Below are 27269 nucleotides of genomic sequence, written 5' to 3'. Positions count from 1 at the left end.
GAGACTGGTAATTTATAAAGAACAGACATTTATTGCTCACAGTTTTAAAGGCTGGGAGGTCCAAGATAAAGGTGCCAGCAGGTTTCTGTCTGGTGAGGGCCCAGTCTCCGTCTCCTAGGTGGTGCCTTGAATGCTGCCTCTTCTGGAGGGGAGAAAAACTGTTCCTCATGTGTCAGAAGAGCAGAAGTGGAGGAATGTTGTGTCCTTATATGATGGAAAGGAGAAGAAAGCAAACCCATTCCCACAAACCCTTTTTATACTGGGATTAATCCGTTCATAAGGGTGGAGCCCACATGACCTAAACACCTCCCATTAAGCCCCAGCCACGAACACTGATATATTGGGGATTAAGTTTCAATGTGAGTTTTGTAGGGGACAAAACCATTCAAACCACAGCACCATCCTTGTTTAGCCCCTTTCTCTTTTCTATCCTGCTTTCCTCATCCCATTATACATTCGTTTCTTCAACACGTTATATGCATCCAGGTCTCTATCTCATGCTCTGCTTCTAGAGAACTCAACAGAACACATGTACTGTGATAGGAAAGGGTCCTATGAGTAAAATATGTGAAGAAACACTGCATACTATTAACTTTTCTTGGAAGTTCCTCATAACTAATGGGGCATTAAATCCTCTTAAGTCCTGCAACAGAGAAATTTGTTTAACCTTGAATAATCTATTTAACTTTGAGACTTTGAAGAGCTCTGATATGGAATCAGGGATCTCAGCTTCAGACCCCTGCTTTGCAGTTACTAGTTGTATAATCTCATTCAAGGTCCCTAATCCTGTTGAACTTCCCTTTCCTCTCAGTAAAATGGTATTATATTCATTGCTAGTGAAAAAGTAAATATGTAAAGTAAAATAACCACTTTGTAAAATAGTTTGACAGTTTTTTTTTTTGTAAAGTTAAACATAAATTTATAAACCACCAGTTCTCCTAGGTTTCCTCCCAAGACAGATGACAATGTATGTCCACACAGACATACACACAACATTCATAGCATTATTTATAATGGAACAAAAATGGAGACAACCTAAATGTCTACCAGCTGTGGTATAGCCCCATAGTGCAATACTATTCAGCAATAAAAAGGAAAGAACTACTGGTACATGCTACAGCACAAACCTCAAAAACATTATGCTATGGGAACAAAGACAGAAGACAACAGAGCATATGATTCCATTGGTACAAAATTCCTAGATCAGAGGTTGCCTGGGCTTTGGGTTAGTAGTGGGGGTTGACTGCAAATGAGCACAGGGAAACTTTTGAGGGTGATGGAAATGTTTTAAAATTGGATTTTGGAGATCGTTGTGTAACTTTATAAACTTAATGACCATCAGTTGAATGTTTAATGACCATCAGTTACAATGGCTGATTTTTATGGTATGCATGCTATACCTCAACAAAACTGCTACAACATGCTCTGAGAGAGTACTTTCTTGTTCTGACTTGCCTTAAAAATATATTTTTTGTAGATATAGGAATTTGTCTAATAAGAAATAGTTTTAAAGAAAAGGAAGGAGGACTGTAATAGTTACCTCATGGGATTACTGTGAGGACTGCCTGAGATAAGCACTCAGTGTTTGATACGTGTTAACTATTGTTGTTGTTATTATTGTAATTCTGTTGTAGTTGAACCAGCATTTCCTCATTTATTTTAAGAGCAAAACTTATTTTCTAGGAATATAAATATGATAATGGGATATTTTGGGATCTGTTATCTAAGACATTTTACGTATTGGCTTTTTTCCTTTTTAACACTCTGTGGTTTATTTTGTTTGTTTTCCTTGTAACTTACCTGGGGTATGTTGAATTTCAAAAAAGCTGTTTTATTTCCTACGTACAGCAGACTGTAAAACATGACTTTTCAGTATTTCAGATGCAACAAAATATTAATTTGTGGGTTCTAGTAAGGACACAGTTCTACAACAGGTATTACGTTCTGATAAAATTCATGTTATTTTTGAGATATTAAATACAGTGTGTTAGGCCGAATGTCTCTGAAAGACCAACACATATTTTCCCTTTACATCTTTTAGACATTAGACACACCGAAAATCTCACCTAGGTGACCTTGTGTTTTTGAAAGGCAAATACATCTGCTGGTGCACTGTTGTTGGCTTAGCCAGAAATTATTGTTAATTTTGCCCCCCAAAAGGCAGATTACTAAAATACATTAGTGTTTTGGGCATGTGCAGTATAGAACAATTTGGACCGATTTAAGCCATCAGAGTAAGACTGCACCCAAACAGAAGTGCTTGTAGAAATGAATTGACGACTCCAGTAGTTTTAAATCAATGCATGCTGGGCAATCAGACTCCCTTATCGCTCCCTAAAATGACCTGCTTAAAGGAAATTGAAGCACTGTTATAGTTGAGATAGCTGTGCAATCCACATGCTCAAAGTGGTGATCACCTTCAAATTTAAGCACTTAATTTAAGAGCTCCAATAATTTTAAATTGCTATGTGCCGCAAAGAGTGACAGACGGTTACCAGAGTGCGCCAGTATTTTTAAAACACTTCTGTTCAGTGTAATATATTTCTGTGGAAAGGTTCACAGCAAGTTGAAGCAAATTTCCAAATTAACATTGAAAAATGGAAAGCGACATAGCGACAAACTTCAGGTTGGTTTTCTTTTTTTCGTTTTTTTTTTTTTTTTTTTTTCCCTAGCCAAAAGAAAGGAGTAAGCCAGTCACTCATCTTTCCTTTGTATTGAAAAGCCACAGGGATTTGTCCGGAGCTAAAATAAGTCTGTCTTTTTAAGTATGGAACCCCCTGGCGAAACCACACTTGGCAGCAGAATAGCTCTGTAGAGAGGACCAGGGAGAATGGCCCCTGGAGCCAAAGGGAGAGAGACAGCTTGCATTAATCCAGCTGGGCTCTGAAAATCGCTGCTTGAGTTTTGAAGCACTAGGGGAGGAAACCGGAACCTGGACCCAGGGTAGTGAAATTTACATGGTGCAATCCAGATGGCTCAGGGAACTGGAAGTGCCTCTGTGTCCACCTGTCTCTCCTCTCCTGCCCTGAATTTCCTCTGAATTTCAGGCCCTTGGCCCTGCCCTGGGCTCACCCCGCCCCCTGGAAGTTCTGTTCATTGGGCTGGGCATGCCTCACCCCTCTTTCTTCCTGTTTCTCCTATCTTCCTTTGATGTGAAGTTCCTTCCTCTGCTTTCCTGGATATCGAGATTACCAGTTATGGCTCAGCATTGGTTCCTTTCCTTCCCCACCTCCACTTTTCTCTCTCTCCATCCCATCCTCACAATATCCTTCTAAATTTCTAATAGGGTCCAATTTTTCTTCCACAATTGGATTAACAGCCAACAGCCTCTTTTAAACTCTTCATTAAAAATTGAAACATTTTAGAAATCTATTTTGATACCCTTTTCATACAATAAACCATAACCATTTTTGTTGCGTAGGTTTTGTTGTTGTTTTGAAAAAAATTGCATCTAAGTAACCATCACTACAATCAAGATGTAGAATATTTGTCACCCCAAATGTTCCTTCATCTCCCTTTGTGGTCAGTTCCTCTGACCCTGGCCCTAGGAAACCACTGATCTGTTTTCTGTCACTGCAGATTAATTGTGCTTGATTCTTCACCAATAAAATGGTGATTAGAACTTCCACTGTACAGGTTGTCCTGAGACTGACGGGGGAACTAGTGTGTCTCAGCAAATTTTGGTCCCTACCCCCGGTGGACTGGGGGGAGAGCCTTAAATAGCCTCCTATAAGCCTGAATTTCTTTTGAAGTTTTGTGTTTAAGTTAAAAATGTTATTTCTCATTTTGTTTAACTTGTATCCATGTTTGTTGTAACTTAAAAATTATATTCTAAATTACCATCCAGTAAAAAAGAAAAAAAAATGCTCCTGGAAGATGTACTGTATTTACTCAGTGGTTTCCAGCATGCTCTGACTTACTGATACTCTGCCTGCAATGAGGGACTATCTAGGAGCTATCTCAGTTTGGGGAGATACTTAAAATATTCCTCCTAGCCAGTCCTGCCACAGAGCTGTCACTCAGGATCCTCATTCTCATATTAAGCTCAGTCATAAGCAAAAGTTGGTTTAGCAGTGTGGGCCTTCTCTAAACAGTACTTAGGGAGGAACATGGTTCAAGAAAACTTTCATATGGCAATACAGATCCAAAGCAGAAATGGACTCATCTGCAAGCCTTGCATGCTTAGAGGCTACCTCTACATATGGAATTCTTGACTGCATTTTTAAAAATTATTATTATACTTTAAGTTCTAGGGTACATGTGCATAACGTGCAGGTTTGTTACAATCTGTATACTTGTGCCAGTTGGTGTGCTACCCATCACCGTCAGCACCCATCAACTCGTCAGCACCCATCACTCGTATTTACATCAGGTGTACTCCAGCAATCTCCCCTCCCCCTCCCATGCATAGGCTCCGTGTATGATTGTTCCCCTTTCTGAGTCCAAGTGATCTCATTTTCAGTCCACCTCATGAGTGAGAACATGCGGTGTTGGCTTTTCTGTTCTTGTGATAGTTTGCTGAGATTGATGGTTTCAGCTGATCCATGTCCCTACAAAGGACACAACTCATCCATTTATGGCTGCATAGTATTCCATGTGTATATGTGCCACATTTTCTTACCAGTCTGTCACTGATGGACATTTGGTTGATTCAAGTCTTTGCTATTGTGAATAGTCGCAATAAACATTATTGTGCATGTATCTTTATACGCCATGATTTATAATCTGTAAGGTATATACCCTAGTAATGGGATGGGTCTTGGGTCATATGGTACTTCTTGTTTCTAGATCTTGAGGAATTGCTACTGTTTTCCATAATGGTTGACTAGTTTAAACCCACACAGTCGTAAAAAGTGTTTCTATTTCTACATCCTTCCAGCACCTGTTGTTTCCTTGACTTTTTAATGATTGCCATTCTAACTGGTGTGAGTGGTATCTCCAATGTGGTTTTGATTTGCATTTCTCGATGCCAGTGGATGACGGAGCATTTTTTCATGTTCTGTTAGCTGTATGTTATGTATGTCTTTTGAGGAATGTCTGTTCATATCTTTGCACTTTTGATGGGGTTGTTTTATTTTTTGTATTTTTTGAGTCTGTAGGTTCTGATATTGAGCCCTTTGTCAGATGAGTAGATTGCAAAAATTTTCTCCCAATTTGCAGGTTGCATTTATAGGGTTTATTCAAATATTATTAGTCTATATATATTGAATTTCTTGTATATGCCAGACACTGTTCTAAGTGCACCATTGCTTTTTGCATTTATTTTACAACAAGATTCTGCAAAGTAGAAACTGAAATCTTCCTTTTGTTGATGAAGAAATTGGCCCCTCAGAGGTATTTGTCCCAAGTTACTAAAACTTGCACAAGTACCACAGCAGGTAAGTTTGCAGTTTATAGTCACACTAAACCCAAACTTATTCACCAGCAGCATCTGTGTATTAAAACACATCTGGTACCAAAATAAAAGGTGGACATCCAATGAACTATTATCTCAGATTTAGTGGGTCTTTCCATTGTTGAATGAGATGCTTTTGCCAGGAGTCTCCGATGATGTGGTGGTGGTGGTGTTTTGTGCGCGTCTGTCTGTCTGTCTTCTCCCCTCTATTACCCTACTTCACCTCCCTTTCCTGTCCTGATTCAGAACTGGAAAGGATGGTTCCCTCTGGAAAGTCAGCTCTCTGGGGATGACAAATGGCTTTGATCTTCTATGTGAAAAGGGTCTCAGAAGAGAAATTGGTGAATGATATGCTATGGGGCTGTGCTGGAGGGCATCAGTCACTTGGGCTGCCTGGACACCTGTGACTAGGGTTGAAAGGGGTTATGGATTCCAGCTAAATCAGGGAGGGGTGAATAGCATGCCTTGATTTGAGAGGCTCTTATTCTGTTGCAGCCAAGTCGCACAGAAATAGACAGGGCCTGGCTGCTGTGGGATGCAGGGATGAGGGCATAACATGTCCTTGGTTCTAGGGAAGGATTCAGTTCCAAATGGAAGCTAAACATCTTGCCTCCTGTCTCCCTGGCAGCCCCCTCCAATCCCCATAGAGGAAGGGCGACTTTTCATTTGGAACAATGCTAATGGAGTCATTCGGGTCAGTGTCTCCGAGATAAAATCTGTCACTCCCTTCTGCAGGCTCATTATTTCTACCTTCAGGCGGCAAGGAGGCAGGAGGCGGCAGAATACAAGAGGAATAGGGCTGTTCCCTCTCAGGGTGCGCGCTCTCTCTCTCTCTTCCTCTCCCTCTCCCTCTGCCCCTCCCTCCCTCTCTCTCTCTCTATATATCTATGTGTGTGTGTGTGCGCGCGCGCGCACGCGCGCGCATGATTGTGGTCTTAAAGGTGTGATGAATTACGGGCAAACCTTTTGTCTTATACAGGGTGTCAGTGTTTACATTCTGTACATAAATTTTATTTCCCTGAAAGTCTGCTCCCAATCTACTTCTGTATATGCTTTAGTATAGCCATTTAACAACAACAACAATAACAAAAGAATGAGCTGCATACAGGGCTGGACTTGGCCTGAAATTACATCCCACATAGCTCTAATTGTTCAGTAATTTTAACAGAAGAGTGGCATTATGTTGACTCGGCGATTTAAAATTATGCTAAAGCAGGATTTTGCCAGCTGGATCCTTGGCCTCGTTCAGGAACATACTTGGCTGTGTGCAACAGGGACCACTAATCCATGAGGATAGAGAAAATGAAAATTTTTAAAAAGGCAGAGTATTCTCCAAACCAGCAAACCATCACCAATCAAAGTGCTAGGACTTTACAATAAGTAGAGACCCAGTGGTTACTTAGGCAGTGTTAGCAATTTGTACTTGTATGAGAGAAAGGGCACCTGTGAACTCAGCTGTCATTCAAAGGTGAGATGCCGCCTTCGTTTAACAGCAAGGACAGGGGCATGCATGCTGGATTTTTCTCTCCAGTCCTTGAACAGATACAACCTTTTCTAAAAACCTGGCTCTGTTCTGCACCTTCCTGAACAGTATCCTAGGGAAATATTGGCAATTAAGTGGTTTCATGGGTCTCTAATTTTTCTCAGCGATTCAAATTTTAATGCCCATAGGGCTTCCCAGCTGAAGGTTGACTGGGAACTTTACTGAAGTATTTTTTCTTTGTCCTTACAAAGCGGGGAAGCTACTTTATTTTCCATCATATAAATTCATATGACTGGCCATGTGGCTGCTTTAATGACCGTCATCTAAGACCTTGTGGCTGTTTTAATAGCCACATGCCCCAACGCTCCTCTCTGTACAGTCAGAGCTGATTTTTGTCAAGTGTGAATCTGGACTCTGTGTTGCCAGGTCTTCACAATTTTCATTCTGGATTATAATGTAAAAGTTCCCAATATTTAAATATAAGGCAACCAACTGACCAAACAAATATTCACAACAATCAGGGAAGCTCCAGAGAGCTAGGACAGTTATAGAGGCTGATAAATGATTTCTCCAGGACAACTCTGTCAGGATATAACACCGCTATGGGCCGGATAGGACTGGTGGATCACTAGTTTTGACACCTGTTCTCTCCAGTCTTTTAGTATTTTAGACTAAGGCTAAAATGTGTGTCTTGCCTCCTCTGAAAGGGGACTGTTGTAGGTGACAGGGATACTGCACTTGGCATTAGAATTGCTTTTGGTCAGGTCGAGCTTTGGCACCTGAGTGATTGTAAGCAAGTTGTTTCTCTGCTCTGCACTTTGCTTATTTGCCTTGTCAGTGAAACGTGAATGAGTGCTGGCCTTGTCCCTTCCTTGTTGTTTTTATCCAGATGCAACGAGGAATGGATATGAAAGCACCATACTTGGTGAACTCTTGAGCACTACAGAGGGTGACATCCTGGGCTGGTGGTCAAAGATTGGGGTTGTGCTCTGATGAGTTTATAACTAACCAGCTGTGAGATCTGGTCAAGTTGTGTGATCATTCTGGGATTCAGGCTTCTTATTTGTAAAGACAAGGCTTTTTGAAGGGAAGCGGTAGAGTGAATAAGAGGAGGCAAACCTGAAATCAGGTTGTAGCTCTGGCAATTATTTACTGTGAGATCTGGCTCAGCCAAGTGATCCCTTGCTATTCATTGTGATCTGGCGGCATCAGCATCTCCTGGAGCTTGTTAGAAATTCAGAGTTTCAGGCCACACCCCACATTTGCTGAATCAGAATCTATTCCCTAAACAATTTGTAAATTCCTTAAACTTTGAGAAGCATTGACTTAAGCTAGTGGAACTTGAAACGTAGTCCTGGATGAGCAACGTTATCATTTGGGAACTTCTTAAAAATATATAACTTATCAGAGCCCCTCTTAGACCTACTGAATTAGCAATCTGAAGATGGGGACCAGGAGTCTGTGGTTTGATAAAGCCTTTAGGTGATCCTCATGCACACTGGTGAAGCCTATTTGTGCTTCCATTACCTCCTCATCTCTAATGTATTTGCATGAATAAATCTACCATTGGGGCATTTTAAGGATGAAAAAAATATATGGCATAGTATAGTAGAATGGAATGTACAATATATATATTATGTGTGTGTATATATATATATAATCACGTATATGATGAGCAGAACATAATGTTCAGTATAGATTGGCAAATAAATTGGATATAAGATAATTGGTAATGGTCTATACCAGTTATGGTTTCAAGCTAACAGAAGCAAACCCTGGCTAACCCAAGCAAAATGAAATTTATGGATGGATATATTGTAGATTCTATAATTAAAATTTAAAAAATGAGCCTTCAGTGCTTGGAAAAGGCAACAACCAGGGAAGCTCCAGGGATCTAGGACAGTTATAGCAGCTGATAAATGGTCTTTCCAGGGAACCTCGGTCAGGATGAATCACCTCTAGTTGCCTTTGGGGCTATTCTATTCAAGATCCAAATTTTTGGTAAGGAAACTGCCTGGCAGGCTTGGGTCATCTGGAGGACAAGGCCCCTGAATTGCTATGTAGTGAGGGTGGAGGAGTTTTTCAAAGGAATCTGCTGTTGTTATAAAAAAAAATGTGAGAATGGGAACTAGACAAGCCACTCAACAGATGCTCATTACAGATATTTCTAGCTCCAGTATTCTGAGTCTAACATTCTGCGTGGACCTCAGGCCTGGCACAGCCATGGGAGATCCTGGAGCAGCAAGCTAAAAGATAGGGGCCGGGCGCGGTGGCTCAAGCCTGTAATCCCAGCGCTTTGGGAGGCCGAGACGGGTGGATCACGAGGTCAGGAGATCGAGACCATCCTGGCTAACATGGTGAAACCCCGTCTCTACTAAAAAATACAAAAAACTAGCCGGGCGAAGTGGCGGGCGCCTATAGTCCCAGCTACTCGGGAGGCTGAGGCAGGAGAATGACATAAACCTGGGAGGCGGAGCTTGCAGTGAGCTGAGATCCGGCCACTGCACTCCAGCCTGGGCGACAGAGCGAGACTCTGTCTCAAAAAAAAAAAAAAAAAAAAAAAAAAAGAAAAAAGATAGGGCTGATGCTTTCGGGAAACCTCCTGGCTGTTCTCTTCCATGCACAGCTGTGGGACTTTTCTCTGTATCCAGACTGGAATAGTTTCCCCTTGGGTGATGGAAGGGAATGTATATGCCTAGAACCACATGTGCTTTCACAAACACAACTGTCGCTCATGTATGTCCCCACTCATGCCGTGAAATGGGAGGTTTTCCTTGAGAAAGGGCCACTCCTGCCTGCTCACTAACAAAGCCAAGAAGTACACAGCAAAACATGTAAGGATGTCACATTGGACATCTTCCTTTTTCTACCATAGTTTTGTAAGTGATGATAAAGACAAACCCATGCCTGAATTCTGCCATATTGGCAGTATGCACCATTTGTTTTTATGAACATTTTGCTCATGTGGGAAAAAATGACTATGCATTGCTCGGGCTCTGGCCCTGTTATTTTTTTCTCCTCTTGATTTTACCAGTTTATCACCAAAAACAACCCTGCTGAATGTGGGGTTTTCCCCTGGCATGTGTCTGTGCTATGGAAACAGTAGCTCATAATGGCCAGTCTGTGAGGGGAAGTTGGTGTGAATGCTGCTTGTTTAATGTGCATATGAGGGAAGAAGAGGTTTCAAAGGCCTTTTAAAAGGATTGTACTGATATCTGAAGAATCATCTGGTGCCTCATAATATTTGCTAATCAAACCACAGAAAACCGGGAGAGGCTGTGCGGTTCAGTAGTTACAGTACCCACCTGCCCACCAAGCAGTCTTGTCCCGGCATTAACCATGAACTGTCTTTTCACACATCCTGGCTAACGTGCTCTTTCATTTCAACTTATGATAGAGACATCAATAATTAGCCCACAAAGTTGTAATTAAAATAACCAGTAGAACGAGGACAAAATAGCCAATATCAATAAACAAATTAATTGGTTTTAGATCTGAAAGAGGATCAAGTTCCTGAGTGCAGTATTAGAGATAAGATCATGTTTGCGGGAGCAGGAAAGCTTGTGAAGTGCTCTGGTGAGAAGAACAGGTAACAATGGCATCATCTTTTATAAAAGGGGTTATATTCTAGTGTCCTAGTGGAAGGTAGAAATTGCATACAATTATGATAACTTTTAGAAATCTCTGAAATATCACATGGGGTTTTGTATGTATGCATATGCAGCAACATAATATGTAGTATAAAATGTAACATTATATAACATGGCTTGCATTATAATTATCTAACATGCATATATAAAGTGAGATATGTTATATTTTATGTGTAATATATAACACATATGTAGTACATGATAAATATAGTAGTCCCCCTTATCTACAGGGGATATATTCCAAAAGCCCCAGTGGATACCTGAAACCATAAATAATATCAAACCATATATATATATATATTGTTTTCTCCTATACATGCACACCTATGACAAAGTTTAATTTGTAAATTTGGTACAGGAGAGATGAATAATAACTAGTAATAAAATTGAACAATTAAAACATTATACTATAATAAAAATTATGTGAATGTGGTCTCTCTCTCTCTCTCTGAAAATATCTTATTTTATGTAATATTTCCACATTGTGGTTGACAGCGGATGGGGATGGGAGTGAAGACACAAATAAGGGGAAACTGACGTACTTGTGTATTATACACACAAGTAAATATATTCTTGTGTTTATGATATATAAATCTAAGTAATACACATACACATGTTTATATATATAACATATTGTATATATTATACAAATATATACTATATATTACCTATATAATAATATACAATTGATATTACTTAAATTTATATTATATATGAACTTTACAAGTTTATAATGTTATAAACATATGTAGCAGTTGTATTTGAATACATGTTCAAAATATAATTTCACAGAATTTTAATTATGTAAGCAAATCTGCTTATATTTGAATTCCCAGAAGTTATGGCACATGTGATTAACTTCTTTTTACCTCGCAGCCTTACTCGTAGAGTAGAAAGTACCTTCTCTTGGCTCCATTTGGAATTCCCTCATTTTACCCTGGTATATAGGTACAGTCTAAGCTCAGCAGTTGGTGCTGTGCTGGCTTTTCTGCCCAAATGCTATGAATTTAAGCTATGCATAAATATAAAACATGGGGTCATGTTTGAAGTCTGGTTCTTTACGAATCTTAGTTTTAGACCTAAGTAATTTGGGAGCACAAGAACCCAAAGAAATTTTTAATCTGCTAGAGGGTCTTCAAGAATGGCAGTTAAGTATCCATTCAAAGAAAAACTGAGTATTCCTGGCAGATGGATGATATTTTAAATCCTCATAATTTATTCACTCTTATTTTAACCATCATAAAAATTTTAGTCTATCAATTATACACGAAACTGAATATTAAAAGCGAGAGAAGAAACACTCTGGCATGTGTTTATTTTGAGCCCAGTCACCTCAAATTATAAACAAGTTCTATACTACGTCTGCACAAATGCACATGTGTATTACATAGCCAAGTATTATGTAAATCAACAATTATTGTTGCACACACTATTTTCATACAAACTCTAATATGATTTTCATAAACAACTGTTTCTCAAACATGTTTAGAATTTCCCTTCCCAATGACCTCTGTTTATTAGCATCTTATATACCTTCTCTTTCCATTGTAGTTATAAAGCAAAAGAGGCTATCTTGCAAAGTAAATTTCTTCCTATCTTTCTTGCAGAAGACAATACACTGGTGGCGGTTTTTGATTTGTTTTTTTCTTTTTATTTTTTTATTTTATTTTTTTTGCTCAGTTTTGCTTTGGATAGACTATAAAGAATTAAAATTTTGTTTTGGGGATTTTTTTTGGAATCTATCTTTTTTTAGTTTGGTCATTGAAAAGTAAACATTTGAAAGAAAAGATCAGGAAATACGGAGAAACATATTGTGTCTCAAATGAAGTTTTCCCCTCTGGTTCTCTCTACCACCTGCCTTTTTAAAGGAAACTCAGCTGACAGCAGAATTAGTGCCTCTCAAAGTTCCCAAATATGCACAATGTCTACCTTTATGACAGAACTCTCTTAATTGTCATTTCAGGTTGTTGAAAATGACAGGAATAAAACAGAAAACAAGAGTTTTGTGGGTAATAAGTATAGAGTTCATCATATCTATTAAAAATTCTAATGACATGAAAGCCAATTATTGTGAATTCAGGTGGTTATTCTGAATGTACTTAGGTACGTGACAGTTGAGGTAAACATTTTGGCCCCAGACAGCTCCATTAATTAATTACTACTCAGGATTCTAAAGCTTGCTTAAATGCTTCAAGAGCTGTGTGGAATACTTATAAGATACATACTCAAGGCAAGTCCGGGCAGGCAAACCAGGTACTTAATAACATTTTTCCACATACTTGTTTGACTTTTACATACTAGAATAAAGCTCTGTATAAAATATGAAAATATTTTACACCACCTTCAATTTTTCTCAGAAATGTATATAGAAAAATCTATAGCAACTTAAAATGGAAAAAAAAAAATAGTGTGTCTGAAGAGGGCAGCCTTTCCACAATTTCTTGGAATTCATTCCACTTAAATATACACATTGCACTGAGCAGCCCTTTTTTTTTTTTTTTTTTTTTTTTTTCCATTTAATGCTTGTGACTGCTTTTACATGTCCTGGTCCTAAATCTTATTCTCCAAAAATTAGGCTCAATTCTCTACTTCATGTCACTCCTCCATGTTTTTTTTTTTTTTTTTTCAGTTTCAAATTATGTAGGTGGCAACAAGATTCTTCAAAACAGAAGTCTGTATTTGAAATAATTAACTTTCCCCCAATTTACTAATGAGTATTTTAAGGATATACAGTTGCTTTTTTAGATGAAGTTGTATAGAAGTAAGTTGTTCCTTCTTTTGATAATTATAAAATCTTTCGTTTCTTTGGGGGAAAAATTGATGTACTTTTCAAACTTTTCCATACCATTGATGCCCACAAAGATTAGCTATGTGATCATTTTCAAGAAAAGTCATATATGTGCTCTCTCTGGCATACTCCATTCAGTCACAGAGCAAGAATTTAAATGTTTTCTACCTGTAAGGACACCCACCTTGAGAAGCATGTGCGCTGAGGGCAGTTTGTACCTGACAGTATGGAGGATGATTCATTGCTGGGGCCGTGGCTATGCTCTCCTTGGTACTCACAGCCAAATGGTCAAGTTGGAGCCATGTTACAACTGCCAGTGGTTGGGGAGCTCATTGCAACTGAGGGGGAATCTGTTGCTACTTTTGCAGAGGAGAAGTTGGTCCTCCCACTTCATTTTATGCTGCAGGTAAAGAGGCGGGAGAAAATCCCAGGGTAACAGTGGAGGGCTGCACAGTGTCTCTGGATGTGTTCTTATAGGGGAAAACTTCTTGGGAGTTTCATGTCTCTTTGTGATCAGGGATAGAAAGAAGGATCTCCAATTTCATGGGGTGTTAATTAAACCACACTTAAAATTCAGCAAATGCCTCCACCACTTTCAATCTTTGAAAGGCTTTGTGGATTATAGTGCATTGGTAGCATTTAAGTCCAGGGAAGTCTGACCCTCCTGAGAATTCATATGGCTTTGAGGAAAATGTGATTGGGTTGGAATTCTGGTTAGGGGCAGCTCCATTCCCAGAAACTGTGTTCTAGCTAGACTGTGGCCCATTTAACGTGGTCCTGTGTATGACAGCGGTATTATGAAAACACCTTGAAAGTATATAATGTGATATATGAATATTTAAAGACTCATGTATTCCTGGAAAATTTGACTTTAGTTCAACCTTCTCAATTTATAGATGAGCAGAAATGACTTGATTAATGCCACATAATTAGTCTCAGATCTAGAAGAAACAAAATGTTCCCAGATTTCTTTTCATATAACTTATATGGTGGGCAGCCTCCAAATGGCCTCCAATACCTGCCCCCTGGTATTAATACCCTGGTGTAGTCAACTCCCACATTGTACCAGAATTGGTTTGCTTGGCAACCATTGTCTGTAATCATGGGTGACTAATGAGGAAATTCAAGATTTCTTTTGTTTAAAAGAACTCTGACAATGCCTGACACCACTACGTGTGTCTTACAAGTTTCCAAAACACTTGCTAGAAAATCTTCAATTCACAAATTCAGTCAGTGGAATCAACTTTGAGTTTGTTTTTTTTTTGTTTATTTATATTTTTTTGGAGACAGGTTCTCACTCTGTTACCCAGGTGGAAGGAAAGTGGCATTGTCATGGCTCATGGCAGCCTCAGATTCCTGGGCTCAAGAAGTTTTGTTTCCTCAGCCTCCTGAGTAGCTGGAACTATAGGTGTGCACCACTATGCCCAGCTAATATTAATTATTATTATTATTATTTTTTTTGGTAGAGGCGACGTCTTGCTATGTTGCTCAGGATGGTTTCAAACTCCTGGCCTCGAGTCATCCTCTCACTTTGGCCTCCTAAAGTGCTGGAATTATATGTATAAGCCACTGTGCCCATCCCAACTTTAAGTTTTAAATTCTAGATATGCTAGTGTCTTGACATTTTCTGGAGGTAGTGATCCAATATGATGATTTTTACATCACAAGTTTCAAAAGTAGTGACCAGTTCTCAAGTGGGAGTAGGCCTAGGAAAATGTGGCAAGCAGTCACTCAATCAATCTTCCATAAACAAGTCGCAAATCAAACACTTTTTAAGTTTTCTATCTTTGGAACTATCCTCTGTAAGAAAGTTAAGGTATTACTTAAAGTGTTCATTGATACTCCAAGTTCCAAACCAGTACTCTGAAGATTTGGGGTCAAATTTTTCAGACAGGCTGATGTGTACTACAACTTGGATAACTCATTTACTCAGGTGTGTTCTAAGGAAGACCAGATTCCTGGGGTGTTTAACAGGTATTCAATAAGTAAATAAGTTGAGATAAAGAGGGAAGAAGATAAGTAAATAGGTTCCCTGGACAAATAACATTGGGAACCTGGGTTTAACAGATTGATCCATGAATAGGTCTTTGAATCAGAAATTCTCAGTGTCTTTTATATGCTAAAATTCCTCAAGAGAGCAGTGTCCTCTGTGTTAGCTTTCCTGCTTTCCTCTTACCCCAACATACCAGAGAGAGATAAGAACACTCTATAAACAGCAACCTGTGGGCCACATCTGACCCAAGAATGATTTTGCAAATAAAGTTTTATTGGAATACAGCCACACTCATTTGTTTGCATATTGTTTATGGCTGCAAATTTGAATAATTGTCAAAGAGATCATATGGCTCATAAAGCCTAAAATATTTACTCTAGGACCCCTTAAAGAAAAATTTTGCTGAGTCCTGAATTGGAACATTTAGAAAGTGTAGTATTGCCTGAAACTGACCAAAGAGCCATATTCCAGTAGTCCATTCTGTGGGTTCAATTTCTGTATAACACAGTTCGGGAAATAGTGAGTCAGCTCAAGCTTTCCTTATGGATGCTATGTATGCCTCACCTTCTCTTCTTAGCTTGAAAGCAGGAGTCCCTACACTGCCCTGCTATGGAACTGGTAGAGGAGGATTTCTGATTCTCTGAGACATGGTCTGGCAGATTGAGCCCTGTAGCTAAAGTAAGGAGGTTCATTTTTGTAAGATGCAGCAAGATCAAGTTGAGTTAATAACAGGAAGCTTATTTATTTGCTGAGCATCCTGTTCGCTCTTTTTAGTTTTGTGCAGAAAGGGAGCTGGAGGTTACCTTGTGCTCATGTCTTCCGGGACTTATGGCTGGTTCTGTCTCCTTGAAGAAAGTGACTGCAAGACATGTTAAATAACAATGTGAAAATTCAGGGAATTAATTTTTCACCAAAGACCTAAAGGGGGAAAAATCCTGAAACTCCTGTTTTCTATGTTTCAAAAGAATAATGTCTTTCTCTCTCCTAGGAATGATTCACTGGATGTTATATACTTTCTACAGACTTTTACTTGTATCATAGCTAAAGGTGAATAGTGTTTCTGCTAGTAAAGCGCGTGAGTTATCTATTGCTGTAGATAACAAATTACCTTAAGAATTAGCAGCCTTAAGCAACGTTATCTTACATAGTTTCTGAGTGTAGTCTGGGTAGGTGGCTCCAGCCCAGTGTCTCTTTTACAGCTACAGTCAAGCCATTAGCTAGTGCTACAGTCTCAGAAGGCTTGACGGGCTTTTAAGCTCATGCATATCGTTGTTTATAGAAGACTTCAATTCCTCACCATATGGGACTCCTCATAGAGCACCCACGTGGTAGCTTTTCCAAGAGTAAATGATTTAAGAGAGAGCATACTCAAGGTGAAAACCCTAGTCTCTTCTATCCTAGTCTAGGAAATGACATACTATCATTTTTACTGTATTTTATTGTTCAAATAATATGGGAGGGGCCTACAAAGAGGTGTGAATACCAGAAAGCAGGGGTCATTGGAGGCCACCTTAGAGCCCGGCTCCCACATTCTGGTTGTTTAAAGCAGTCTCTGTGATGAAACCTCTTAGCCTTTACTTCTTCCCTCTGGCCTAGGACACTGAAAGCCCAAGGCTAGAAAGTTGGCCCTAACGTCTTACATGTGTCAAAAGTCAACCCTGCACATGTAAGACCATTGATAGCCCACAGGGCACCTTTTTGTAAATGAGAAAAAGGTACCCTTCCCAAGATATTTTACTTCCACTGGTTGGACAATTGTTCTAATATGCCAATTTTATTACAGTAAGACACTTTACATCTACTGGAAGAGTGTTGTAATATACCAACGTGTAATTTTTTTTATGTTATGAATGACTCCCTCATGCAGTATACAACATGCACAGCCTGCATATGCTATGGTCTTGGCATATGGATTCTAGCTAACTGTACACTTAAAATAGCTAAGTACAATGACTGCCACATCTTGACCACAGTCTTTCTAGAATCTCCCAAATGGGCTTAATCTCTCACAGTGCATCCATAATACTTAAGAATTAGAGCAATTATATGCTCTTAGTAATTACATATTCTTCCTTATAGTAGAGTTATGTATGTATTAACCTCCCTCACTTAACTGTAACCTCTTTGAGGGTAAGAACTGAGTCTCTTCATTCATTATTTCATTCATCTCATATATACTGAGACACTGATACTGGTAAAAGTGATGGTTAAAAAAAGAGTAACCCTTGTCTCCTGGTAGTTAGAGTCTCATGTAGGGCATGAACAATGTCAAATAAAACAAATATGCAAACAAGATCATTTCTAACAGTGATAGGTTCTGTGAAAAAAATATGATAGGGTAATGGGATGAAGACTGATGACGTTAGGCTTACTTGTTCTTTGGGGCGGAGTGGGAGGAGGAAGAGGAGGAGGAGGTAAAAACCTCTCAGAGGAGAATCCCATCATCCTTGTAACCCCTGTTGCCAACAGAGTACCTTGCAGATACTAGATATGGAACAAAATTGTTGTAAAGTTAAAGTGAAGTGGGGTTCAAAGAACAAGCAAATAAAAACTCTGCAAGGAACATTTGGATTTCAGTAAATATGTGCCATATTTTAACTCCTAGAGGAAGATGGAGTCTCTGTTATTCCACATCTGCTTTTTATAAGCAAAGCACAAAGGCTTTGTTAGGTCTCCTTAAATAAGACTCATTTATTTCTTCTCTCTCACTGGAAAATAAATAAAACCAAGAGGCAAAGCCTACTGAATATAGTAACTAAATCAATCTTTACTGGTCAATTGTATTGAGATTTTCTCCCTTTTATATTTGTGCTGAGGCTAGCTTAGATTTATTTTATTTTGCATTTTGTATTGGAATGAGGCACAGTGAGTAACTGGTCCAACTTTAGATTTCAGAAGGAGGAACATGGAGATTTCAGAGGCGGTCCAGACAAGGGCAGTGAAATGGCTGAAAGGCTGGAAACTAAGGCTCACTGAGAAAGGTTAAATAGAATGGATTGATTTAATCATGAAAAAAATGCCAAAGGATGCTTGGCATTAGAAAGAGATAAAGAATATGCGAGCTGCTTGTCAAAGCTTTAATGATCTGGGGCTTTATTAAAACTAGAAAGATTTAGGTCAGCTTTTATGTAGCATTTCTTTCCCAATTGTTGGACGAGTCTCCATAATGTAAGAATGTGATGAAACTCCTTGGCTGAGTGAAATGAATCTAGAGTTCTTGCGTTTCATAACTGAGCTCAATAATTTATTATTAAAATGAGGGAAATTGGTTCATAATTATGTTTATAAAAGATGGGGAGGGTATAGAACGTTTATTATGTATGTCCTGGACACTAACGGCATAGGTTCTCAATAAATGCTGAAGATTTATTGGTATAGCAACACATATTGGAATATTTGTTCCAGAATATCACAGCTCTAATGAGGAAATCGTGTCATTCTTTTAATGGCAAAGTTGAAAAAGTCCAGAACTTCGCTCCACCTTCTTTTTCTTTATCAGTTTCCTTTTTCTTAGTTTGCCTAGTATGAGTACTTGTGGTTTGTGTAGCTACTTATTATTTAGGTATACATGGATAGAGTCTTGTACTTATTGTTAACAAAGTCTCTTATCCTGGAAGAATAATTTTTAAGTCAGCTATCCGTATCTTGCTTATTTAAAATGTCACTGCTGTCTAGGTCATTTGCTCTTTTTGTCTCGTTTCTTGCATGATTCACTTCATTGGAGTTGGAAATATGTTTTTCCACCTGAAATTAAAATCCCAAAACTTATGTCTGCCATCCAGAGTTCAGTTTGCCTGAGCAAACCATGTTGGATCCTGGATCATATTTGTCAATGACTTTTTATGCTAAGATGTTAAATGCAGATGTTCAATTGGCACCTTTCAACACTATTTATTGGTTTTCATTTTCTTCAAATATGCTTAAGGCTTAATGCAGTAATACCAGGAAAAACTCCAGTTACTGAAAAATTTACGTGTTCCCAAGGTTCCTTATCTTATGGTGATTGGCAACTAGATTTGGGAGAAGCTAGCCAAGCAAAGGACAGTTGTGGGATGGAGTACAGCGGCTGCCTGGTTGGCTGGCAGTCTCCCTGCAGCAGCTGGCATTGTTCCTCAACTCTAAATTGCCTTTGGATTTGATCTGTGTTCCAGGCTTCTGCACAACACTTCCTCTTTTTCCTTTGTTTAACAGAACACCCTGTTAAAAAGGATCTTCCTAATAGCACTCTCTGCATGCTTTGTCACCAAAATGTTCTACCCTGTCTTACTCTTGTATTCCTCCCTTTATGATATAAAGTACTTGGATTTCCATGAGTTTTACCAGCCCCAGGAAGGGAAAGAGAATAACCAAAGTAGGGTAAACATTTTAGTCTCAATATTTCTTTGATTTCTAGCTCCTGCTAGCTTTTGCAGATCATTTAGTTCTTTCAAAGTTATTCCACAGTATTCCTGAGGCTTCTCATGAGGTACAACACGTGCCCATTAACCAATGCTGTCGACTTTAAAGTGGCGACTGTCATTTTCCTTATTTCTTACCCTAGCAACTTTAGCAAATTATATTTTCTAAGAAGCCATATTACAGAGCTCCCCATGCTAATATTTTGAAGTCTAAGCCAATGGTGCTACACTTACTAAGAAATTACAGAAGCTATGGGGGCTCTCCAGTTTCACCATTTTTAATGCATAGTTGCCCTCAAGAATGCCATTTCCATCACCACTGTCCCTGTTGAAGCTGTCTCCTGTTGATATGTGCCAAAGGTAAATAGGGTTGTTTACTGAAGCTGTTAATTAATTAGTTTGATGTTCATTGGGAACTTACTAAATTCCAGGTACAGGCATGCCTGGTTACAGGAGTAAATAAGACCCAGCCCCAGCTGGCACTCCCACCCCTTACCATAGGTTTGTGAATGTGTACTCTAAAGAGGGAGCTGCATTTAGAAGGCAATTATAAGACAGTGTGATAAGAATTTTGATAAGGGGTAAGCACGGATGTGTTGGAAACAGATCTGAAGGGCAGCAGCCATTCTTGATATTAGGGGTTTTCCAGAGAGGTGGTGGGGGCTGGGGTATCTAAACTAAAGCCCTTACTCAACCATTTAATTGGGTTGTGGTTCAAGGTTCAATCTATATCAGTAGATTAAAAATCAGATTCTTTTTTTCCCAAGTGACTTTCCACAATTTCCTGAAATACTTCTCTGGAGTTTGAGTGTTCAATGTATCTGCTTAGAGAAAATTGTTATCAATAATATCCTTGGGACCTTGTCCTTCAGTGAATACATGTGGCTGTAGAAGGATGTGTTGGGATTACTCTGGAATTTTCCCCTGCTCCTAAAATTTAGTGTGAATCAATTGAAGAGCCTCTTAAAAATGTAAATTGCTGGATCCTACTCCCAGAGATTTGTAAATTCCTGGGGTCAGATAATTTGCATTTTTCACCAGCATGACTCATTATTCTGATCTGGGTACTGCTCTTTGATTAACCACTGGCTGCTAAGAACACTAGTAGGAGTAAAATTAGGATATGAACAATTGCTTAGCTAGTTTGTCAGGTAATTTTATTTTTGTCTAAGCTGACACCCAAACCACATATTATGCATATTATGGCTAGTTTTTTTGTTTGTTGGTTTTTCCAAAAACACATCACGGAAACCCAACCAGATACTATGATTTGTGATATGTGATTGATTTTTTAACAATCACGTCCATGAGAGACACCACACAATTCTGGACATTATGTCCTTAAATTTGTAATTAATGTTGATCAGTTATTTTGTTGTTAAATTACTGCCTCGTACATTTTTCCTTCGCACTAGAAAGGACATGAAGTGTGTGAATGGCAGTAGATGCAATTACCATTATGAAGTTGATTATACTTGAGTCAGTGCTGAAATGCAGTGTGACCTTTGGGAAAAAGTTACGTGTGGGCATGGAAGTATTGTGACACTTCTTAGGAGAGACAGATGTGCATTTCATATTGAGTTACTATTGCAATCAAATCCACAAGTGCCCATCTTTTGCCCTTCCCGTTTCAAGATTACTTGATAACTTGGATCATATGCTGCAGGCCACACATCTCACTTTTCTTTAAAATATGTTTTGAATGTCAGCGCTTGTATCTTGACTTTGATTACCATACTTTTATCTTGATTTTTTAAAAAAGCCAAAGCTTTGTTTTTCTGACAGTGAAGGTAAAATTTATAGTTACAATTTCAAAAATTCATATTGTGGCTTTAAACAATGATGAGATATGTTCTCAAAGCATGATGCCTCAAAAATTAGTCTGATAGTGAATTCCAAAATCTTATGATTTAGGGAGACTTAGAGAGTCTTCGCTAAAGCCCAGATTATTGGGCTGGAAAACCAGTTGACAGTCTCTTTCTAAAAATTCAGGGAAGCTGGAATCTGTTAAAATATGCAGTTAAGGGGCTATTTTGAATTATTAACATTGTCTAGTTAACTGAGGTTTAAGAACACATTTCTTTGGTATTTTTAAAAACAATATGGAAAGGAATATAACCTTTCCATGGAAATTCAGTGTTGCCACTATATTAGTAATCATTTAAACACTCTAAAGGTGTAGAATCATTACATTGTACAGATTTGGGACTGGGTTAATTAGCCTGAGGACCATTTAATTTAACCTTATTTCACAATTAGGAAGATGAATATCAGAGAAGGTACATGATCATTTAGCGGTAGATTCTGATACATCTGAAGTTCATTCCTATTGTGTCTCACTAATGAAATATGGTTAAGCTTTTGGTTTAACTTCTAGCGACTACTTTGTTAGTTCTTCCTTTATCTGCATTAAAAACCACAATACTTTCTCACACTTTCTTCTAGGGTCCAATCTCATTAGCCTCAGTGGCGAAGGGAGGGATTGGGAAGGCCTGACAGTTAAACCCAGCCCTGCCTTCTCAGATGGGCGGATGCTAGAGGAAAGTTGAATCAAGCCGGCAGAACACAGCATTTAGCCACCATGCCAACCTCTCTGTGGCGGAGTTTCAAGAAAGCTGTCAGAATCAGCAAAGGCCAGCACAGAATTACATAGGAATCCTGAAAGGCAGATGGAACACAGTGATGGTGAATACAAAAATTGGCAGTACGTTACTGGTCTCTTGATCATTTTCCAAGCACACCAAGCGCTTTCACATCTTCATGCCTCTGTCATTCTGTTCTTTCTGCCTAAAGGACCCACAAGTTTCTGATGAATCAAATTCCTATAATTTGACTCCTAATTTGAATGAGAGAGGAGAGTATATCATTAAACTCTGCAAGTAACAGAAAATGTGATTATGGTCATTTACACAAGGAGGATTTAGGCAGCAGCCTGAAGCTCTGCTTCAGCTGGTCAACAAGATTAGGGGCAGCCTGTCTGCTCTGCTCTTGGCTTTTTCCTCATGGTTACAGAATGATTGCTCTAGCTCTATGTGGCAAATCTGCATTTAGAGAGGGAGAAGAGTGATGGGATGGTACATGCCTTCTCCTTTCCCTTTCACCAGGAAAAGAAAGAGTTTTCTAGAACTCCCCCCAGAAGAATTATGTCTCATTGGCCAGAGCTGTGCCATGTTACCATTCCTAGAGAGATGGTATGCTGAGAAAGTGAGTAGTCAGCTTTCTGGTCTCTATGATGGAAGCAGACACCGAACAATGGTGTCAACAATGGTTTTGGATGAGCTTGTCTACATAAGCTTGTGGCATTTTACAAGCCCACAGGGGGTAGCAATGACGTAGTCAGGTCTTTCCAAACATGAAGGATCTCTTTATAACAAAAATTACTGACTCTCAAATAACCTCATTTATTAACTTGCACATTTGTATACCAGCTTTGTTTCAAGTGGAAACTTACCATAATGTGGCTTATTTTCTGCTTGTTGAATTAATTCTTTCTTTCTTTCTTTCTTTTTTTTTTTTGAGAGGGAGTCTCACTCTGTTGCCCAGGCTGGAGTGCAGTGGCGTGGTCTCGGTTCACTGTAACCTCTGCCTCCCGGGTTCAAGCAATTCTCCTGCCTCAGCCACCCAAGTAGCTGGGACTACAGGCATGTGCCACTATGCCCGACTGATTTTTTGTATTTTTAGTTGAGATGCGATTTCACCGTGTTAGCCAGGATGGTCTCAATCTACTGACTTCGTGATCCACCTGTCTTGGCCTCCTGAAGTGAATTAATACTTTATATGTGCATAGATCTTTACAAAGTACTTCATATCTAATTATATTTGAGCCTCACAAAAATCCTATGATATAAAAATTATTATTCCGTCCAGGTACAGTGGCTCATGCCTGTAATCCCAGCACTTTGGGAGCCGAGGCGGGAGGATCATGAGGTCAGGAGATCTAGATCATCCTGCCCAACATGGTGAAACCCCGCCTCCACTAAAATAAAACAACAACAAAGAACAGACATGGTGGTATGCACCTGTAGTCCCAGCAACTTGGGAAGCTGAGGGAGAGGAATCACTTGAACCCGAAAGGTGGAGGTTGCAGTGAGCCAAGATCAGAGATTGCACCAATGTACTCCAGCCTGGCAATAGAGCGAGCCTCCATCGCAAATAATAATAATAATAATAATAAAACATAAATAAATAAATAAATATTACTCCAATGTCACAGAAGAAAAAACAGAGAGCTTGGGTGACTTGTACCACATCAAATAACTTATACAAACTGAGACTTAGATGCATGCATTTTGACTCTAGTATCCATATTACTATATTTGCTGAGGAGGATGTTTTCAAAGAAATAAAAGGGAAGGATTAAGTTCAGACAGAATTTAAGATGTGTTCATTTTTGGAACTGTAGACACTGCGTAAATAATTTGTTTAGAGAAACATAAAGTGTATTCCTCTTTTATGACAGCAGGAATTTTTTTTTCTCCTCAGAGAACTTCAGCCAACAAGTCTTCAGGTGCTCCTTCCTGTAGCAGATGGTCCAGTTCACAGCCACATCAGGTAATAGGCTCTTTTTAAGAAACTTGACATGCTTGTTTTCATTGAAGTGTGCTTGAACTCAATTCTTTCTTTTCTTTTCTCTTTTCTCTTCTTGTCTTTCTCTCTCTCTCTCTCTCTCTCTCTCTTTCTCTCTTTCTTTCTTTTTCTGGGCAAGTATGGAAGCTTTTGGGCTCTTATCTATTCTCACCTCAAATGTGGCCTCTCTTGACAAAGGGCTGTGCAGTTCATTCATCATCTGCGTCAAGTTTAAGGTCAGGGCTGTGTGAAGGTGATGGTGACAGGAAGGCAGGAGCTTGGAAGATGCTGAGTTTCCATGTTCAAAGCCCTCCACAGTGAAGAGCATAGATAAAATTAATCCAGCAAATATTGAAAGTTAAGTTTGCCTTGTTTTCTTTGACAAAATTTTCTCTTCCGTTCCTTTTATTCCAGAAAATTGTATAGGCACCCATGTGTATTTGCATGGAACTGTGTGGTACCTGGTGTCTCTCTGAGGTTATGTACCAATATATTAAGAAAAGACATGAATAATTCTTTGAATATTAATTCTTTGAATAATTTTACGAAGAATTACTTTTTTACCTAGTTATTCAGGCTCATTAACAACCTCTACTCAGGTCAATTAATACTGAATGTTATTTGCCTAAAGGGTAAGTTAAGCCAGCAGAGTGATGTTATATCTGTGTAAAGAAAACAGATCTTTTCTGTTAGTGAGCATTTTTACAGGCGACACACTGTGACCATGTGGGCTTCTGAGTGGTCTTCTGCTTTCTGAAGCCACATGATGAGAGAACACTAACTTTGGACTCTAAAAGCTGAGTAGGATATGCATTCAAATCACCTACTATTTATGAGACAAAGAAGAAAACAACTCTCATTTGTCTTTTGGTTAGAATTATCTCTAACCAAGTGACTTTTCAGGTCACTTCAGCTTCTGCAGTAATTTTAAGAAGGTACATGATAAATAATTTATATTTACTCCTCACTCTTATTAACTTTTGTCAAAATTTAGCATTGGTGCTAACTTACTGCAATAGCAGCATGATGTAAGAACTCTTTCTGTATGCTCTTTTTAAACTTTTAAACTTTTTGCAATTACAAATTGCCATTTGTCAATAAAACAATGGTAAAGAAAATTAATGAGAAGAATAAATTCCACCACTATGCAATATTTTATCTTAGTACCTATTTTGACATTGAATTGGTTGGTAAAAAGAAGAAGTTGACATGATGAATTTGCCTCCATTGGCATTAGCTTTGTGTGGATGCTATAGGTTCTGGTAACTTAAAAGGACGTATTACTTGACGACTGTGAACTGAAAAAGCGGGTGGCACAAAAGAGGGGCAGTGGCCCCAGTAAACAGAAATTGCTTTGACTATTCAAGTTTCATTTACTTCCTAGAGTGGACATAACCTGAAAATGCACAGTTGGTTATAAGTTGGTAGTATTTCTGATTTCTGTTCTCAGACTTTCTAGGGACTGAATTGAGCAAGTCACGACTCATCTCTTCACCACTCTGAAAAAGTCCTAGCAGATGTTTTAATTTAATCTTTACAATCTAAGAAGAGCGAGACTTGGAGAATATACTGTTCAAGATTATATGAATTCAGTTGTTCTAGAATTCTATGTTCTTTTCTCAGAATTTATTTAATTTTACAAATCAATAAGATCCTTTTGGGAACTTCCCAGTGAGATAATCTAATATTATCTTTTGTGAATCTGTGCTGGTCCTCGAAAGCTCTTCACATGATGCAATGAAATGAGAAAAGTGAAGACAGGGTAGTCCTTCATAAAATTAACTTATTTTTATAAAAGTATAAACATATTGGATGGTATTTGTGTCATTTTAAATATTCTAGGCAAATTGAAGCGTTGATCATTTTGTGTATATTTCCCAATGTTTTCTCTTTGAATACTTACGGGTCTGTGAAATTCAAGAGTGGAATAGGTACTAAAAGTGGGTTTCCTTTTTATCCTCTCACATATTGGAAGAACTGTGGTTATATTGGGGGACTTTTAACTTTTCATTGTGGGACATAACTGGGTGGTATTTTCAAATGGTACTCTGTCTAAAACTAATATTGGTGTCATCTTTTTGGGATTGAGGGTTCCCTTTTATTCTAAACAAAAGGAGTGATACGGTTCTTTATATTCCTTTAGGTTCCTTGGCATTTGCCTATTGTGCTGGACCTTTGCTCTTTTGCTTGCAGATCCATTCAATGCCCATCCCTTGACATCTACCTTCCTGGACTCCCCTGCTAACTGACAGCCAAATAGGTTTTCTTAATGCGAGAACTTGGTGGGACTTAGGAAAGAGATAGGAAGAACAAAACCAAGATATTTATTTCCGTCTCGGTCTGCTTTTGGGTAGCATCTCTCTATGGTCTGGGTAGACCAGCTCCTGTGAGACAATTCTGTTTTCTAGACTCTAGAGACAATCCCCTTTGACCCCTCAGCCCTAAGGGAGGTAGCAGCTTCCCTCACCTGTTGACATTTTAGCTCTCACAACACACTTGTAACTAGTTCCCTGTATTAAATGCCGTCTCTTGGACTGCCTGGTATGGTCTCTGTTTTTCTAACAGCTTTTCAGCTGTTCTCTGAATGGTGCACCTACTGTTGTATATGCACTTCATTCTTTTGTTGTTGGAACAGTGGCGTTTGTTTTAGAAATGTGTGAATATTTACAGGATCACAGCCTTGCAGCTGCTGAAAACTCTGAGATTTGTTCTCTGAGCTGGCCTGGTGGGTAGCAATCCTTTTACCCCCCTATTCCACGCAGAATAATTATTCTTCTTTGTTACTCATACTCTAATCCACCCCTTTTAAATTTGTGTTTATAAGAAGAACCTTTGTCTTTTGTGTTTGCACTAAATAAGCTTATTGGCTTCAGTCTTTGAAAATTACCTGCACAAATTCTCAGCCTAAGGTTGAAAGCATAACTGCCAAGTCAATCCCAGATTCCAGTTTCTATGTTCTCCTTTGACTTCTGGCATCTGCAGAACATTTTTTTTTTT

The 27269-nt window shown here is 38.8% G+C and overlaps 1 protein-coding gene across 1 annotated transcript in view; it reads left to right on the top strand.

Annotated features, from left to right (window-relative positions):
* The window catches only part of LOC108527246 (transcriptional activator ptaB-like), a 359382-nt gene that overhangs the window by 268531 nt on the left and 63582 nt on the right, over window positions 1-27269 (top strand). Inside the window, exon 3 of the mRNA XM_017868403.1 lies at window positions 24189-24257. Coding sequence (XP_017723892.1) covers window positions 24189-24257 — 69 coding nt within the window. The remainder of the gene's footprint in view (window positions 1-24188; window positions 24258-27269) is intronic.

This window comes from Rhinopithecus bieti, unplaced genomic scaffold (assembly GCF_001698545.2).
Source record: "Rhinopithecus bieti isolate Rb0 unplaced genomic scaffold, ASM169854v2 scaffold_60, whole genome shotgun sequence".
Lineage (NCBI taxonomy): Eukaryota > Metazoa > Chordata > Mammalia > Primates > Cercopithecidae > Rhinopithecus > Rhinopithecus bieti.
The sequence above is the reverse complement of the archived record's forward strand: the minus strand, read 5'-3'. Positions and strand labels throughout refer to the sequence as shown.